At 56.6% G+C, this 19,379-nt stretch overlaps 1 protein-coding gene across 1 annotated transcript; it reads right to left on the bottom strand.

Moving 5' to 3' along the window:
• Positions 1 to 14,087: 14,087 nt before the first annotated feature.
• Positions 14,088 to 18,736, bottom strand: LOC140108560 (uncharacterized). Its single transcript, XM_072131822.1, has 2 exons — positions 18,705 to 18,736; positions 14,088 to 14,709 (listed from the first exon to the last, which is right to left on the bottom strand). Exons 1-2 carry the CDS (start codon positions 18,734 to 18,736, stop codon positions 14,088 to 14,090), a joined length of 654 nt encoding a protein of 217 aa, XP_071987923.1.
• Positions 18,737 to 19,379: the final 643 nt, after the last annotated feature.

Raw genomic sequence — 19,379 nt, forward strand, 5'->3', positions numbered from 1 at the left:
TGTATACAGGGGATGTCTCGCTCTCTCCTCCTCTGTCTCCTGTATACAGGGGATGTCTCGCTCTCTCCCCCTCTGTCTCCTGTATATAGGGGATGTCTCGCTCTCTCCTCCTCTGTCTCATGTATATAGGGGATGTCTCGCTCTCTCCCCCTCTGTCTCGTGTATATAGGGGATGTCTCGCTCTCTCCCCCTCTGTCTCGTGTATACAGGGGATGTCTCGCTCTCTCCTCCTCTGTCTCCTGTATACAGGGGATGTCTCGCTCTCTCCCCCTCTGTCTCCTGTATACAGGGGATGTCTCGCTCTCTCCCCCTCTGTCTCGTGTATATAGGGGATGTCTCGCTCTCTCCTCCTCTGTCTCGTGTATATAGGGGATGTCTCGCTCTCTCCTCCTCTGTCTCCTGTATATAGGGGATGTCTCGCTCTCTCCTCCTCTGTCTCCTGTATATAGGGGATGTCTCGCTCTCTCCTCTGTCTCGTGTATATAGGGGATGTCTCGCTCTCTCCTCCTCTGTCTCGTGTATATAGGGGATGTCTCGCTCTCTCCCCCTCTGTCTCGTGTATATAGGGGATGTCTCGCTCTCTCCTCTGTCTCCTGTATATAGGGGATGTCTCGCTCTCTCCTCCTCTGTCTCCTGTATATAGGGGATGTCTCGCTCTCTCCCCCTCTGTCTCGTGTATATAGGGGATGTCTCGCTCTCTCCCCCTCTGTCTCGTGTATATAGGGGATGTCTCGCTCTCTCCCCCTCTGTCTCGTGTATATAGGGGATGTCTCGCTCTCTCCTCCTCTGTCTCCTGTATATAGGGGATGTCTCGCTCTCTCCCCCTCTGTCTCGTGTATATAGGGGATGTCTCGCTCTCTCCCCCTCTATCTTGTGTATATAGGGGATGTCTCGCTCTCTCCTCCTCTGTCTCGTGTATATAGGGGATGTCTCGCTCTCTCCCCCTCTGTCTCGTGTATATAGGGGATGTCTCGCTCTCTCCCCCTCTGTCTCGTGTATATAGGGGATGTCTCGCTCTCTACCCCTCTGTCTCGTGTATATAGGGGATGTCTCGCTCTCTCCCCCTCTGTCTCGTGTATATAGGGGATGTCTCGCTCTCTCCCCCTCTGTCTCGTGTATATAGGGGATGTCTCGCTCTCTCCTCTGTCTCGTGTATATAGGGGATGTCTCGCTCTCTCCCCCTCTGTCTCGTGTATATAGGGGATGTCTCGCTCTCTCCCCCTCTGTCTCGTGTATATAGGGGATGTCTCGCTCTCTCCCCCTCTGTCTCGTGTATATAGGGGATGTCTCGCTCTCTCCCCCTCTGTCTCGTGTATATAGGGGATGTCTCGCTCTCTCCTCCTCTGTCTCGTGTATATAGGGGATGTCTCGCTCTCTCCTCTGTCTCGTGTATATAGGGGATGTCTCGCTCTCTCCCCCTCTGTCTCGTGTATATAGGGGATGTCTCGCTCTCTCCCCCTCTGTCTCGTGTATATAGGGGATGTCTCGCTCTCTCCCCCTCTGTCTCGTGTATATAGGGGATGTCTCGCTCTCTCCTCCTCTGTCTCGTGTATATAGGGGATGTCTCGCTCTCTCCTCTGTCTCGTGTATATAGGGGATGTCTCGCTCTCTCCTCCTCTGTCTCGTGTATATAGGGGATGTCTCGCTCTCTCCTCCTCTGTCTCCTGTATATAGGGGATGTCTCGCTCTCTCCCCCTCTGTCTCGTGTATATAGGGGATGTCTCGCTCTCTCCCCCTCTGTCTCGTGTATATAGGGGATGTCTCGCTCTCTCCCCCTCTGTCTCGTGTATATAGGGGATGTCTCGCTCTCTCCCCCTCTGTCTCGTGTATATAGGGGATGTCTCGCTCTCTCCCCCTCTGTCTCCTGTATATAGGGGATGTCTCGCTCTCTCCCCCTCTGTCTCGTGTATATAGGGGATGTCTCGCTCTCTCCCCCTCTGTCTCGTGTATATAGGGGATGTCTCGCTCTCTCCCCCTCTGTCTCGTGTATATAGGGGATGTCTCGCTCTCTCCCCCTCTGTCTCGTGTATATAGGGGATGTCTCGCTCTCTCCCCCTCTGTCTCGTGTATATAGGGGATGTCTCGCTCTCTCCTCCTCTGATTGGGCAGGAGATGGATGCAGCGACATGAGACCCTACAATGTGGCAGATGTCGGGTCCCTCCTCTGCTATATTTCTGCGGCGCTCGGATCCTCCGGGGAACGTCGCCATGAATTATGTTCTCGAGGCGAAAAGCGAAATCTGCGAGTCGTTTGTAACAATAAAATCACAAATAAATAAATGAAATTTCGCAAAGGAAACTTTCTGTAGAAATTATTTATTTCTTCTATCTCCGGAACAAAGTGGAAAATCCGAATGTCGTCTGATAAGAACCTAAAATAATCCGAAAATCTAAAAACATCAAAATATAAATTTAGAAATTTAGAAGGAGTAATAAAGATACGGGGGACGTCTATCAGATATTGTGCGGCAATCACTAGCGAAACGCCGGGCATCGGCATTGTTCTCCCCTTTATACCACCTGAGAGGGGGTTCCTCTGCACCCGTCCTCCCGCCCTCTACTCCATGTCCCGTCCTCTTGCCTCAGCGTCTTGTCCTCTCGCCTTCCCCTGCATCTCCGTGGTCCCACCCTCCCCTCCGCACCCGTCCTCCAGCTTTCCCATCCGTGCCCGTCCTCCCACCCTCCCCTCCGCACCCGTCCTCCAGCTTTCCCATCCGTGCCCGTCCTCCCACCCTCCCCTCCGCACCCGTCCTCCAGCTTTCCCATCCGTGCCCGTCCTCCCACCCTCCCCTCCGCGCCCCTCCTCCTGCCTTCTCTTCTGCGTCCCATCCTCCCGCCTTCACCTGGGAGTCCCGTCATTTCCGCCATCTCTGTGTCTCTTCCTGCCGACTTTCTCTGTGCATCCTGTCCTCCCACCTTCTCCTCTGTGCCCCGTCTTTCCGCCTTCTCTGTGTCCCTTCCACCCAACTTTCCCTCTGCATCCCGTCCTCCCGTCTTCCTCTCCACGCCCCAACCTCTGGTGTTCCCCTCTGTGACACGTCCTTTTCCTTTCCCCACCACATCCCATCCTCCTGTGTTCTCCTCAACGCCCTGTCTTCCCGTGATCCCTTCCATGTCCTGTCCTCCTTCCTCTCCACGCCCCCTCCTCGTGCGTTCCCTTCTGTGTCCTGCCCCATCCTCGTGCGTTCCCTTCCGTGTCCTGTCCTCCTGCGTTCTCCTCCACGCCCCATCCTCCCGTGATCCCTTCCGTGTCCTGTCTTCCTTCCTCTCCGCGCCCCATCCTCATGCGTTCCCTTCCGTGTCCTGGCCTCCTGCCTTCCTCTCCATGCCCCATCCTCCTGTGTTCTCCTCCACGCCCCGTCCTCCTGTGATCCCTTCCGTGTCCTGTCTTCCTTCCTCTCCGCGCCCCATCCTCATGCGTTCCCTTCCGTGTCCTGGCCTCCTGCCTTCCTCTCCGTGCCCCATCCTCCTGTGTTCTCCTCCACGCCCCGTCCTCCTGTGATCCCTTCCGTGTCCTGTCCTCCTTCCTCTCCTTGCCCCATCCTCGTGCGTTCCCTTCCGTGTCCTGTCCTCCTGCCTTCCTCTCCGTGCCCCATCCTCCTGTGATCCCCTCCGCGCCCAGTCCTCCCGTGTTCCCTTCCGTGTCCTGTCCTCCTGCGTTCTCCTCCACACCCCGTCCTCCCGTGATCCCTTCCGTGTCCTGTCCTCCTTCCTCTCCTCGCCCCATCCTCATGCGTTCCCTTCCGTGTCCTGGCCTCCTGCCTTCCTCTCCGTGCCCCATCCTCCTGTGTTCTCCTCCACGCCCCGTCCTCCTGTGATCCCTTCCGTGTCCTGTCTTCCTTCCTCTCCGCGCCCCATCCTTGTGCGTTCCTTTCCGTGTCCTGCCTCATCCTCGTGCGTTCCCTTCCGTGTCCTGGCCTCCTGCCTTCCTCTCCGTACCCTGTCTTTCCCCTTTCCCCTCCACATCCCATTCTCCTGCCTTCCTCTCCGTGCCCCATCCTCCTGTGATCCCCTCCGCGCCCCGTCCTCCTGTGATCCCTTCCGTGTCCTGTCCTCCTGCCTTCCTCTCCGTGCCCCATCCTCCTGTGATCCCCTCCGCGCCCAGTCCTCCCGTGTTCCCTTCCGTGTCCTGTCCTCCTGCGTTCTCCTCCACACCCCGTCCTCCCGTGATCCCTTCCGTGTCCTGTCCTCCTTCCTCTCCTCGCCCCATCCTCATGCGTTCCCTTCCGTGTCCTGGCCTCCTGCCTTCCTCTCCGTGCCCCATCCTCCTGTGTTCTCCTCCACGCCCCGTCCTCCTGTGATCCCTTCCGTGTCCTGTCTTCCTTCCTCTCCGCGCCCCATCCTTGTGCGTTCCTTTCCGTGTCCTGCCTCATCCTCGTGCGTTCCCTTCCGTGTCCTGGCCTCCTGCCTTCCTCTCCGTACCCTGTCTTTCCCCTTTCCCCTCCACATCCCATTCTCCTGCCTTCCTCTCCGTGCCCCATCCTCCTGTGATCCCCTCCGCGCCCCGTCCTCCTGTGATCCCTTCCGTGTCCTGTCCTCCTGCCTTCCTCTCCGTGCCCCATCCTCCTGTGATCCCCTCCGCGCCCAGTCCTCCCGTGTTCCCTTCCGTGTCCTGTCCTCCTGCGTTCTCCTCCACACCCCGTCCTCCCGTGATCCCTTCCGTGTCCTGTCTTCCTTCCTCTCCGCGCCCCATCCTCGTGCGTTCCTTTCCGTGTCCTGCCCCATCCTCGTGCGTTCCCTTCCGTGTCCTGGCCTCCTGCCTTCCCCTCTGCGCCCCGTCTTTCCCCTTTCCCCTCCACATCCCATTCTCCTGCGTTCCCCTCTGCGCTCCATCCTCTTGCGTTCCCCTCCGCGTCCTATCCTCTCGCCGTGCAGATCTCACACGTAGACAATGCTCCGCCACCTGCCACTTAATTACTGACTTTAAATTCTGCAGAAATAATCTGAAAGGAGAAAACTTCCCCGAATAAACACATCATTTCCGCGGCGCATCGACACTTGTTTGTTGATTATATTAATGACAGAATAAATTACGGGAGCGCCAAATAAATTTGATTTTAATTGTTTCATCCACACGCCAGTGGCAGGGAACTGATTGGATACAGCTCACAGGCGCCATGCTAATCCGCTATCTGCGGGCCCCCGCTCCTTACAATGGGGTCCGGGGGAAGCTGTCCGCACACTACAAGAGGAGACTCCATAATGTATCCGCCAGCGCCTGATATAATGAAATTGTGTTACAGGAGAATTGACTGAGGTGAATGGAGATTTCAATCCCATCGCCAGCACCGCGACCGCCGCTCCGGAGGACGGAATGGAAGGTCTGTAATCAGCAGACACTTGTATTAAGTCCTGACTATAATGAATCTCCTAAAATGTTAAAACCTTAACAGTCTGCAGACGGCTAAGATTTCAAGGTTTTGCGCACAGCCCTATTTGCGGAGTTCCTCTGGGACGCGGCGATTACTCACTGTTGCCTCATCTCTCAATATTCAGTCAAGCACAAAATTCTCATCTTTTTACTTAAAGAGCAGCCCAAAATGGAGGGTGGGTGGCGGGCGGCGCTGTCACTGGCGTATTATTATACAAGAGGCGAATCCTGCATAAAGCGATACACAGATCCGAATGGAGATCAGCGGCGCCGGCCTCATCGCCAGCGCACGCAGCAGAATGTTGCCTCGTGTCTTGGCTTTTGCGCGGTTTAATTACTTTGCTGGAGGGTCCGTCGGTCCAGTCTGGTGGCTGCGCTGGTGCCCCCCGGCGTGGAGGGAGTTAATACCCAATCTCACGAGGCGCCGCGTTACCTTGTATTTATTACATTCCCCGCTCCTTAAGGCTTTGCTGCGACGTTAATTGAAATGCGCCGCTGGTGAGCGACCTGGAATGAGTTAGCGGGATGTAAACATCAATTAAAAGCTGCAAGTGTGAAGAGGATTTTATTCTGATGATTTTCCTATTCGCCCCCCGCCCGTCCCCCCCTTTGCTGCGCACAATACAAAAAAAGGGCCAAAGCGGCTAAATGAGAAGTTAATGAGACTTATCCTATAGACTGCGTGAAAGCAATTTCCTGCAAGACAAGAGATGAAGCCCCGGCCGCAGAGCATCGCGCTCTAAAGAGGTTCCCATTCTCCGGCACAATGGAGGCGGCACTTACAGGGGCTTTCTGCGGACCACCAGCAACAATGCCCTGCAATCTTCTGTAATTAAATAACACTCAGGCCGGGAAGAGGAGACGCGGACCATGAAAGGTTGTGATATTTCATCTCCGGCTGAATGTTAGAACGCGGTGATCATCTGCAGGCGAGAAGATGCAGAATACAGACCCGTAATCCGCCATCTGATAGTCCAAAACACCCAGCACCGGCCGCTATGACAGCGGTGATCTCCTCTTCTCTGACCTCATGGCCATCCAGTAATCCGGAATATTCAGTCCTCTCATATTAACGGAGCGGAGTCCTCCCTCCCGCATCAGTTGCATAGACTTTGGGGGTCATTTACTAAGGGCCCGAATCGCTATTTTATGTCGGGTTACCCGAATATTACCGTTTTGCGCCGTCATTCCCTGAATTGCCCAGGGATTTTGGCACACGCGATTGGATTGTGGCGCATCGGCGACGGCATGCACGCGACGGAAAATGGGAGGGCGTGGCCGTCTGAGGGTGTGTTACAATGTAACAGAGTATGTAAGAAGCTGGGGGCTGCTGTGCTGTATTGAATTGTCAACACTGACACATAGGGGCACATTTACTTACCCCGTCCAGTTGCGATCCAGCGGCGTGTTCTCCGACTCTGCCGGGATTCACTAAGGTCGTGCGCCCGATATCCTGCAGGTGTCACTGCTGCGCCGAGGTCCGTCGGAGTTCACCTCCCCCCGATTTCTGTGGCGTGAAAGTCGGCGCCGATGCTTCACAATCCGACCGCGTGGGCCAGAATCCCGGGGCAATTCAGGGCAAATCGGAAATCATTGGGAAACCCAAAGAAAGTGCAGCGTTTGGACCCTTAGTAAATGAGCCCCACTGTAACGAACACAGCACAAAGCAAAGTCTATGATACAATTGTCATCAGCGATGAGAATCTTAGGACCTTGAGGTCATTGGATAAACCCAATGGTCACATGACACTAAGCAAAAATACTTGGCTCCTCCTCCAAAGGAAAATTTTGAGGGAGAAGCAAATATTCAATGTTCCCAGTGAGGTCTATTCTAGGATTCCCAGTGGGGTCCATGTTTTGGTTCCGGGTCATGTCCTATGTCAGAGTTCCCATTGATGTCTTCACTAGGGTTCGTTCCCATTCATATTGTACATTAGATTTGATACCTTATGGTCCCCATCGATGTCCCGTGTCCAGAAATGTTCTCAATGAGGATTCCCATGGATGAGGGGGTGAGGTCATGTCTGAGGACTGGGTGTGAACAGGGACAAACATCAGGATGGGGGAGGATTGTGGGGATGAGCTGTAGGTAGATACGTGGGGAGCAGTTTTGGGGGTTGCATTGCTTTCTGTCACATTTTGGTAGCCCCCCTGTATATGTAGATATAGAGGTGGGCAATGTCTCCAGTCCAGTGGTGGTCTTACCCAGAGGAGATGTGAGTCCATAGAGCGCAGCAGACGTCCTCCGTCCCAGCATGCACCAGACCTGTGCCCCCGGGTCCTGATCTCTCCCCCAGGTTTTAGAGATTTGAATGCTGAAATCCTCTGTGCTGCAGCTTATTGCTTCATGTGGTCTAATGGCCGGGGTGTGATCTGTGCCCGCATCCTCCACCACCTGTGCTCCTAAATCCATCATAATCGACCCCCCTGATCATCGGCTGGAGGGAGGATAACAGAACTCGTCCTCCCTATTTATTTTCATCTCACTGGGGAATCAATGACAATTGTGAATTCTAGAGGGGAGGGGGCACAAGGGTTAACCCCGCCATTACTATTCTATAGGAAGGTCATGGAGGGACGCGCCAGGAACACGCAGTCCTGACCTCTAGGTCTTCACACATCTGATACTAATTAATGGGATTGTTATGAGGGCTGATATATGGAAGTGTCAGGGGGGAGGAGTTACAAGGTTACAGACTCCTCCTTCTTAAAGGGCATGTACCCAATTTCAGAATTTTCATATTAGGAAAATTTGGGTGAGACCTTGCCATATACAACGGGAGCAGCAATGGGTGTATATAGATCCTTCCTAGCCGCAGTAATGTATACTAGCGCGGAGGATGAGGGGGCGCAGGATGTGGCAGCACCGCACCCCTTCCCTGCTGTGAGACACATATATGGAAACTGGGAATGTGTGAAGGTTTTCCCATTATAGCTACCAATCCCACAGCCCTGCCACCTTGACACCCCACAATCTTCTGGCCCCAACACCCCATCATCCTGCAATCTCACAGCCCCACCTCCCTGTCACCCTACAATCTTACATTCTCACTGCTCTGGCACCCCATAATCCTGACTCCCCATCACCAACCCAATCCCAAAGCCTCTCTACCCAGGCACCCCATCACCACCAACGCCTCGTCACCCCACAATCCTCCAGCCCCGGCATCTTGTCACACCACAATCCCCCAGCCCCGGCACCTTGTCACACCACAATTCCCCAGCCCCGGCACCTTGTCACACCACAATCCCCCAGCCTCGGCACCTTGTCACACCACAATCCCCCAGCCCCGGCACCTTGTCACACCACAATCCTGCAGCCCCGGCACCTTGTCACACCACAATCCCGCAGCCCCGGCACGTTGTCACATCATAATCCCCCAGCCCCGGCACCTTGTCACACCACAATCCCCCAGCCTCGGCACCTTGTCACACCACAATCCCCCAGCCTCGGCACCTTGTCACACCACAATCCCCCAGCCCCGGCACCTTGTCACACCACAATTCCCCAGCCCCGGCACCTTGTCACACCACAATCCCCCAGCCTCGGCACCTTGTCACACCACAATCCCCCAGCCCCGGCACCTTGTCACACCACAATCCCCCAGCCCCGGCACCTTGACACAACAAAATCCCCCAGCCCCGGCACCTTGTCACACCACAATCCTGCAGCCCCGGCACCTTGTCACACCACAATCCCGCAGCCCCGGCACGTTGTCACATCACAATCCCCCAGCCCCGGCACCTTGTCACACCACAATCCCCCAGCCTCGGCACCTTGTCACACCACAATCCTCCAGCCCCGGCACCTTGTCACACCACAATCCTACAGCCCGGCACCTTGTCACATCACAATCCCCCAGTTCTGCACCTTGTCACACCACAACACTCCTCCTTCTTAAAGGGCATGTACCCAATTTCAGAATTTTCATATTAGGAAAATTTGGGTGAGACCTTGCCATATACAACGGGAGCAGCAATGGGTGTATATAGATCCTTCCTAGCCGCAGTAATGTATACTAGCGCGGAGGATGAGGGGGCGCAGGATGTGGCAGTACCGCACCCCTTCCCTGCTGTGAGACACATATATGGAAACTGGGAATGTGTTTTCCCATTATAGCTACCAATCCCACAGCCCTGCCACCTTGACACCCCACAATCTTCTGGCCCCAACACCCCATCATCCTGCAATCTCACAGCCCCACCTCCCTGTCACCCTACAATCTTACATTCTCACTGCTCTGGCACCCCATAATCCTGACTCCCCATCACCAACCCAATCCCAAAGCCTCTCTACCCAGGCACCCCGTCACCACCAACGCCTCGTCACCCCACAATCCTCCAGCCCCGGCATCTTGTCACACCACAATCCCCCAGCCCCGGCACCTTGTCACACCACAATTCCCCAGCCCCGGCACCTTGTCACACCACAATCCCCCAGCCTCGGCACCTTGTCACACCACAATCCCCCAGCCTCGGCACCTTGTCACACCACAATCCCCCAGCCCCGGCACCTTGTCACACCACAATCCCCCAGCCCCGGCACCTTGACACAACAAAATCCCCCAGCCCCGGCACCTTGTCACACCACAATCCTGCAGCCCCGGCACCTTGTCACACCACAATCCCCCAGCCCCGGCACCTTGTCACACCACAATCCCCCAGCCTCGGCACCTTGTCACACCACAATCCTCCAGCCCCGGCACCTTATCACACCACAATCCTACAGCCCGGCACCTTGTCACATCACAATCCCCCAGTTCTGCACCTTGTCACACCACAATCCCCCAGCCCCGGCACCTTGTCACACCACAATTCCCCAGCCTCGGCACCTTGTCACACCACAATCCCCCAGCCCCGGCACCTTGTCACACCACAATCCCCCAGCCTCGGCACCTTGACACAACAAAATCCCCCAGCCCCGGCACCTTGTCACACCACAATTCCCCAGCCCCGGCACCTTGTCACACCACAATCCCCCAGCCCCGGCACCTTGTCACACCACAATCCCCCAGCCTCGGCACCTTGTCACACCACAATCCTCCAGCCCCGGCACCTTATCACACCACAATCCTACAGCCCGGCACCTTGTCACATCACAATCCCCCAGTTCTGCACCTTGTCACACCACAATCCCCCAGCCCCGGCACCTTGTCACACCACAATTCCCCAGCCTCGGCACCTTGTCACACCACAATCCCCCAGCCCCGGCACCTTGTCACACCACAATCCTCCAGCCCCGGCACCTTGTCACACCACAATCCTACAGCCCGGCACCTTGTCACATCACAATCCCCCAGTTCTGCACCTTGTCACACCACAACACTCCTCCTTCCTAAAGGGCATGTACCCAATTTCAGAATTTTCATATTAGGAAAATTTGGGTGAGACCTTGCCATATACAACGGGAGCAGCAATGGGTGTATATAGATCCTTCCTAGCCGCAGTAATGTATACTAGCGCGGAGGATGAGGATGCGCAGGATGTGGCAGTACCGCACCCCTTCCCTGCTGTGAGACACATATATGGAAACTGGGAATGTGTTTTCCCATTATAGCTACCAATCCCACAGCCCTGCCACCTTGACACCCCACAATCTTCTGGCCCCAACACCCCATCATCCTGCAATCTCACAGCCCCACCTCCCTGTCACCCTACAATCTTACATTCTCACTGCTCTGGCACCCCATAATCCTGACTCCCCATCACCAACCCAATCCCAAAGCCTCTCTAACCAGGCACCCCGTCACCACCAACGCCTCGTCACCCCACAATCCTCCAGCCCCGGCATCTTGTCACACCACAATCCCCCAGCCCCGGCACCTTGTCACACCACAATTCCCCAGCCCCGGCACCTTGTCACACCACAATCCCCCAGCCTCGGCACCTTGTCACACCACAATCCCCCAGCCTCGGCACCTTGTCACACCACAATCCCCCAGCCCCGGCACCTTGTCACACCACAATCCCCCAACCCCGGCACCTTGACACAACAAAATCCCCCAGCCCCGGCACCTTGTCACACCACAATCCTGCAGCCCCGGCACCTTGTCACACCACAATCCCGCAGCCCCGGCACGTTGTCACATCACAATCCCCCAGCCCCGGCACCTTGTCACACCACAATCCCCCAGCCTCGGCACCTTGTCACACCACAATCCCCCAGCCCCGGCACCTTGTCACACCACAATTCCCCAGCCCCGGCACCTTGTCACACCACAATCCCCCAGCCTCGGCACCTTGTCACACCACAATCCCCCAGCCCCGGCACCTTGTCACACCACAATCCCCCAGCCCCGGCACCTTGACACAACAAAATCCCCCAGCCCCGGCACCTTGTCACACCACAATCCTGCAGCCCCGGCACCTTGTCACACCACAATCCCCCAGCCCCGGCACCTTGTCACACCACAATCCCCCAGCCTCGGCACCTTGTCACACCACAATCCTCAAGCCCCGGCACCTTATCACACCACAATCCTACAGCCCGGCACCTTGTCACATCACAATCCCCCAGTTCTGCACCTTGTCACACCACAATTCCCCAGCCCCGGCACCTTGTCATACCACAATCCCCCAGCCCCTGCACCTTGTCACACCACAATCCCCTGGCACCTTGTCACACCACAATCCCCCGGCACCTTGTCACACCACAATCCCCCAGCCTCGGCACCTTGACACAACAAAATCCCCCAGCCACGGCACCTTGTCACACCACAATCCCCCAGACTCGGCACTTTGTCACACCGCAATCCCCCAGCCCCGGCACCTTGTCACACCATAATCCCGCAGCCCCGGCACGTTGTCACACCACAATCCACCAGCCCCGGCACCTTGTCACACCACAATCCTCCAGCCCCGGCACCTTGTCACACCACAATCCTGCAGCCTGGCACCTTGTCACATCACAATCCCCCAGTTCTGCACCTTGTCACACCACAATCCTCCAGCCCCGGCACCTTGTCACACCACAATGCCCCAGCCCCGGCACCTTGTCATACCACAATCCCCCAGCCCCTGCACCTTGTCACACCACAATCCTGCAGCCCCGGCACCTTATCACACCACAATCCCCCATCCCTGGCACCTTGACACACCACAATCCTCCGGCACCTTGTCACACCACAATCCCACAGCCCCGGCACCTTGTCACACCACAATCCCCCGGCCCCGGCACCTTGTCACACCACAATCCTGTAGCCACGGCACCTTATCAAACCACAATCCCCCAGCCCTGGCACCTTGTCACACCACAATCCTCCGGCACCTTGTCACACCACAATTCCCCGGCCCCGGTACCTTGTCACACCACAATCCTGCAGCCCCGGCACCTTATCACACCACAATCCCCCAGCCCTGGCACCTTGTCACACCACAATCCTCCGGCACCTTGTCACACCCCAATCGCCCGGCCCCAGCACCTTCTCACACCACAATGCCACCACCCAGTGACCCAGCAGCCCCGCTGCCCTGGCACCCTGTGATTCTGCACCCCCTCTGTGTAATACCGACAATAACTCTCCTAAATTCACAAATAAAAAATATGAGCAAATAATTCTCTGTAGGAAAAGCCGGTATAGATGGAGAGAGATGACAGAGGGAAATGAGAGCGGGGACGGGCCGCCACCTCCGCCAGCGCCGCTGCGCACAGCTGTCTCCTTATTGGATCCCAGGCAGATCCATATTTCAGCCACAAATAAAACATTTGGGAAATAAATTCCACAGCTGCAGTAAGAAAACATATTGCGAGTAATGTGATTTACAATGGATGCGGCCGCCAAAGCGCATTACTCCGGATAATCACCGCCGCCCGGTCACCCATCATCCCGTGCAGATCGGGGCACACAGACAGGCGGACCAAGGGGGGCCATGGGTCCCTACAACACAAGTCACATGACCAGGGGGGGCGCTGTCCTGACACATCACTGAATCATAACACAAAGCTCCAGAATCTCTGCTGTAGCCACAATGATTCCATCTAATATATAATCCCGTACAGTCAGGACACCGATCTGTGGCAGAAATTACCGCACGTTCTCCAGATTGTGGGGGGAATCGGAAAACGCCCGGATTATTGCCAGTCACTGGAAGGGGAAAGTTATAGGAACTTTAGTGGCAAATCCCCTGCCCTATAAGTGTATCAGAGAGAATAATGTATGGCACTGGAAGGGGCTCTGTGCCTGGCACTTGAAGGGGCTCTGTGACTGACACTGGAACGGTCTCTGTTATTGGCACTGGAAGGGGCTCTGTTATTGGCACTGGAAGGGGCTCTGTTATTGGCACTGGAAGGGGCTCTGTGCCTGGCACTTGAAGGGGCTCTGTGACTGGTACTGGAAGGGGCTCTGTCACTGGCACTGGAAGGGGCTCTGCTTCTGGCACTGAAAGGGGCTGTGTGCTGGGCACTGGAAGGGGCTCTGTGCCAGGCTCTGGAAGGGTCTCTGCTTCTGGCACTGGAAGGGGCTCTGTGCCGGGCACTGGAAGGGGCTCTGTGACTGGCACTGGAAGGGGCTCTGTGCCGGGCACTGGAAGGGGCTCTGTGCCGGGCACTGGAAGGGACTCTGTGACTGGCACTGGAAGGGGCTCTGTGCCGGGCACTGGAAGGGGCTTTGTGACTGGCACTGGAAGGGGCTCTGTGCTGGGCACTGGAAGGGGCTCTGTGCCGGGCTCTGGAAGGGGCTTTGTGACTGGCACTGGAAGGGGCTCTGTGCTGGGCACTTTAAGGGGCTCTGTGCCGGGGACTGGAAGGGGCTCTGTGCTGAGCACTGGAAGGGGCTCTGTGCCAGGTCCTCGAAGGGTCTCTGTTATTGGCACTAGAAGGGTCTCTGTTATTGGCACTGGAAGGGGCTCTGTGACTGGCACTGGAAGGGGCTCTGTGCCGGGCACTGCAAGGGGCTTTGTGACTGGCACTGGAAGGGGCTCTGTGATGGGCACTGGAAGGGGCTCTGTGCCGGGCTCTGGAAGGGGCTTTGTGATTGGCACTGGAAGGGGCTCTGTGCCGGGCACTGGAAGGGGCTCTGTGCCGGGCACTGGAAGGGGCTCTGTGCTGAGCACTGGAAGGGGCTCTGTGCCAGGTCCTCGAAGGGTCTCTGTTATTGGCACTGGAAGGGGCTCTGTGCCTGGCACTTGAAGGGGCTCTGTGACTGACACTGGAACGGTCTCTGTTATTGGCACTGGAAGGGGCTCTGTTATTGGCACTGGAAGGGGCTCTGTTATTGGCACTGGAAGGGGCTCTGTGCCTGGCACTTGAAGGGGCTCTGTGACTGGTACTGGAAGGGGCTCTATCACTGGCACTGGAAGGGGCTCTGTGCCTGGCACTGGAAGGGGCTCTGCTTCTGGCACTGAAAGGGGCTGTGTGCTGGGCACTGGAAGGGGCTCTGTGCCAGGCTCTGGAAGGGTCTCTGCTTCTGGCACTGGAAGGGGCTCTGTGCCGGGCACTGGAAGGGGCTCTGTGACTGGCACTGGAAGGGGCTCTGTGCCGGGCACTGGAAGGGGCTCTGTGCCGGGCACTGGAAGGGACTCTGTGACTGGCACTGGAAGGGGCTCTGTGCCGGGCACTGGAAGGGGCTTTGTGACTGGCACTGGAAGGGGCTCTGTGCTGGGCACTGGAAGGGGCTCTGTGCCGGGCTCTGGAAGGGGCTTTGTGACTGGCACTGGAAGGGGCTCTGTGCTGGGCACTTTAAGGGGCTCTGTGCCGGGGACTGGAAGGGGCTCTGTGCTGAGCACTGGAAGGGGCTCTGTGCCAGGTCCTCGAAGGGTCTCTGTTATTGGCACTAGAAGGGTCTCTGTTATTGGCACTGGAAGGGGCTCTGTGACTGGCACTGGAAGGGGCTCTGTGCCGGGCACTGCAAGGGGCTTTGTGACTGGCACTGGAAGGGGCTCTGTGATGGGCACTGGAAGGGGCTCTGTGCCGGGCTCTGGAAGGGGCTTTGTGATTGGCACTGGAAGGGGCTCTGTGCCGGGCACTGGAAGGGGCTCTGTGCCGGGCACTGGAAGGGGCTCTGTGCTGAGCACTGGAAGGGGCTCTGTGCCAGGTCCTCGAAGGGTCTCTGTTATTGGCACTGGAAGGGTCTCTGTTATTGGCACTGGAAGGGGCTCTGTAACTGGCACTGGAAGGGGCTCTGTGCCGGGCACTGCAAGGGGCTTTGTGACTGGCACTGGAAGGGGCTCTGTGCTGGGCACTGGAAGGGGCTCTGTGCCGGGCTCTGGAAGGGGCTTTGTGACTGGCACTGGAAGGGGCTCTGTGCTGGGCACTGGAAGGGGCTCTGTGCCGGGCACTGGAAGGGGCTCTGTGCTGAGCACTGGAAGGGGCTCTGTGCCAGGTCCTCGAAGGGTCTCTGTTATTGGCACTGGAAGGGTCTCTGTTATTGGCACTGGAAGGGGCTCTGTGACTGGCACTGGAAGGGGCTCTGTGCCGGGCACTGCAAGGGGCTTTGTGACTGGCACTGGAAGGGGCTCTGTGCTGGGCACTGGAAGGGGCTCTGTGCCGGGCTCTGGAAGGGGCTTTGTGACTGGCACTGGAAGGGGCTCTGTGCTGGGCACTGGAAGGGGCTCTGTGCCGGGCACTGGAAGGGGCTCTGTGCTGGGCACTGGAAGGGACTCTGTGCCAGGTCCTCGAAGGATCACTGTTATTGGCACTGGAAGGGTCTCTGTTATTGGCACTAGAAGGGGCTCTTTGACTGGCACTGGAAGGGTCTCTGTGACTGACACTGGAACGGTCTCTGTTATTGGCACTGGAAGGGGCTCTGTACCGGGCACTGGAAGGGGCTCTGCGCCTGGCACTGGAAGGGGCTCTGTGGCTGTCACTGTGATAGGGGCTCTGTGGCTGTCACTGTGATAGGGACATTGTGACTGGGAGTGTAAGTTGTGTAGACGAAAGTAGAAGAGGTAAACGGTTTAGATTCTAGATTTCGCTAACAGACCCTCAGCTGTGGGAAGATTTAGAATGGCCTTTTATTGGGCTGAGTTTAAAATGGAATGTTCCCGTTCACAGACAGCAAGCAGAGCTCTTATCCCATTGCCAGTGCTCTCTCAGTTGGCGGCGCAGAGGTCACGATAATCCAAGCCCTTATTTTATGAACTCAATTCTGCTGAGTGATATCCTGATATGAGGAGAGATAATAAATCACCGCCGCGTCCCCCCAGATCGCCATGTAAATGTCACCGCAGACAGGAAACTGTAATTAAGGAAAGGAAATTGCTACAAAGAAACACTTGATCTCAAAATGAGGGGAAAGCGCGAGGTGGGGGCAGAGGAAGGAGCAGGGGGAAAGGCGAAGCTGGGGGAGAGGAGGGAGCAACAAGGAGGGAGGAGGAGATGGCAGGGGAGCAGTGAGGTGTGGCAAAAGGAAGGAGAAGCGAGGTGGGGTAAAAGGAGGGAGTGAGGGCAACAGCAAGGCAGACAGGAGGGAGAACAGTAAGGGGGAGGAAAGAGGTGGGAGAGAGGAGGAGGTAGTGGGGGGAGCAGCACGGTGGGTCAAGGCAAGGCGGGAGCGGTAATGTGGGGGGAAAGGAGGGAGCAGCGAGCTAGAGAAGAGGAGGGAGCGGAAATGTGGTGAGAAAGGAGGGAGATGCAAGGAAGGAGCGGTAATAATGGGGGAAAGGAAGGAGCAGTGAGCTAGAGAAGAGGAGGGAGCAGAAATGTGGTGGGAAAGGAGGGAGCAGTGAGCTAGAGAAGAGGAGGGAGCGGAAATGTGGTGGGAAAGGAGGGAGCAGTGAGCTAGAGAAGAGGAGGGAGCAGAAATGTGGTGGGAAAGGAGGGAGAAGTAAGCTAGAGAAGAGGAGGGAGTGACAATGTGGGGGGAAAGGAGGGAGCAGCGAGCTAGAGAAGAGGAGGGAGTGACAATGTGGGGGGAAAGGAGGGAGCAGCGAGCTAGAGAAGAGGAGGGAGTGACAATGTGGGGGGAAAGGAGGGAGCAGCGAGCTAGAGAAGAGGATGGAGCAGCAATGTGGGGGGAAAGGAGGGAGCAGTGAGCTAGAGAAGAGGAGGGAGCGGAAATGTGGTGGGAAAGGAGGGAGCAGTGAGCTAGAGAAGAGGAGGGAGCGGAAATGTGGTGGGAAAGGAGGGAGCAGTGAGCTAGAGAAGAGGAGGGAGCAGAAATGTGGTGGGAAAGGAGGGAGCAGTGAGCTAGAGAAGAGGAGGGAGCAGAAATGTGGTGGGAAAGGAGGGAGAAGTAAGCTAGAGAAGAGGAGGGAGTGACAATGTGGGGGGAAAGGAGGGAGCAGCGAGCTAGAGAAGAGGAGGGAGTGACAATGTGGGGGGAAAGGAGGGAGCAGCGAGCTAGAGAAGAGGAGGGAGTGACAATGTGGGGGGAAAGGAGGGAGCAGCGAGCTAGAGAAGAGGATGGAGCAGCAATGTGGGGGGAAAGGAGGGAGCAGTGAGCTACAAAAGAGGAGGGAGCGGTAATAAGGGGGTAAAGGAAGGAGCAGCGAGCTAGAGAAGAGGAGGGAGCGGAAATGTGATGGGAAAGGAGGGAGCAGTGAGCTAGAGAAGAGGAGGGAGCGACAATGTGGTGGGAAAGGAGGGAGCAGTGAGCTAGAGAAGAGGAGGGAGCGGAAATGTGGTGGGAAAGGAGGGAGCAGTGAGCTATGAAAGAGGAGGGAGCGGTAATGTGGGGGGAAAGGAGGGAGCAGTGAGCTAGAGAAGAGGAGGGAGCGGTAATGTGGGGGGAAAGGAGGGAGCAGCGAGCTAGAGAAGAGGAGGGAGTGACAATGTGGGGAGAAAGGAGGGAGCAGCGAGCTAGAGAAGAGAAGGGAGCAGCCATGTGGGGGGAAAGGAGGGAGCAGCAAGCTAGGGAAGAGGAGGAAGCGACAATGTGGGGGGAAAGGAGGGAGCAGTGAGCTATAGAAGAGGAGGGAGCTACAATATGGGGGGAAAGGAGAGAAGCCGAAATGTGGGGGAAGGAGGGAGCAGTGAGCTAGAAAAGAGGAGGGAGCAGCAATGTGGGGGGAAAGGAGGGAGCAGTGAGCTAGAGAAGAGGAGGGAGCAGCAATGTGGGGGGAAAGGAGGGAGCGGAAATGTGGGGGGAAAGGAGGGAGCAACTACCTAGAGGAGGAGGAAATAGCAATGTGGGGGGAAAGGAAGGAGCAGCGAGCTAGAGAAGAGGAGGAAATAGCAATGTGGGGGGAAACGAAGGAGCAGCGAGCTAGAGAAGAGGAGGGAGCAGCGAGGTGGGGGAAAGGAGGGAGCAGCAACGTAGTTGGGAAAGGAGGGAGCGGCGAGGTGGAGGGAAAGAAGGGAACGGCTAGGGGAGAGGTCAGACCTGAGGGAGACCTGAGGTGGGGAGAGACGAGGGAGTGTGGGCAACAGAAAGCAGTCAGTGTTGCCACCCCGTACGTTGCATTGCTCTGGATGGCACAGCAAGTCATTGTGGGGCCCCCGCGTTCTCCAGGGGCCCGGAGCCAATGGTGCGCTGTGTTACTTGCTGTGGAGTCTCCACCCCTGATATATTGTTACTTATTTGATACATTTACATCACATTTCGTTTAATAAATTTCTAAATTCTGTCTCAGTTTTTTTTTGCCTCTTTGTAGAATGTTCGTCCGGAAAGCGTCGTCAGTGCGGAGTGCGGCGCCGATATTATCCACCACGCGAGATGTTTGGAGGAGAGGGATGTGCGGAGCGCGGCGGTCAGAGCGGCTCCAAGGTTAAATATTAAGGAGGAAAGCAATTTCTCTTGTCTCTTCAGCTCAGCGGTGTGTTAGATTGCAGTTGGAGTGCGCTTATGGAGTGTAGGATATGAAGTGCGCTAATCAATCCCCGCCGCGCCACCGCCGCCGCCGCGCACATTCTCCTCATATCAGGTCTCTGCCTCCGGCAACCTCCAGCTTTACGAAAGCCAATTCCACACAAATAAAAATTGTGACCTGCCGCTTGGGGGTGAAGTCGGGGGAGGGGGGAATCTTTTCCCCGATGATTAATCTCTTCTTAGGTGGCGGACGAGCGGTGAGTGAACGCGACGCTCTGGATCCGGCTTATCAAATGAGAGAATTCATTTTTCCTCTGTTGCCT

Source organism: Engystomops pustulosus, unplaced genomic scaffold (genome assembly GCF_040894005.1).
Source record: "Engystomops pustulosus unplaced genomic scaffold, aEngPut4.maternal MAT_SCAFFOLD_147, whole genome shotgun sequence".
Lineage (NCBI taxonomy): Eukaryota > Metazoa > Chordata > Amphibia > Anura > Leptodactylidae > Engystomops > Engystomops pustulosus.

Coding starts and splice junctions, on each gene's coding strand:
- LOC140108560 (XM_072131822.1), bottom strand. CDS start 18,736: ATGACTTGCTGTGCCATCCAGAGCAATGCAAC. Junction 14,710..18,704: donor GCCATCCAGAGCAATGCAAC/GTACGGGGTGGC, acceptor AGCCCCTTTCAG/TGCCAGAAGCAGAGCCCCTT.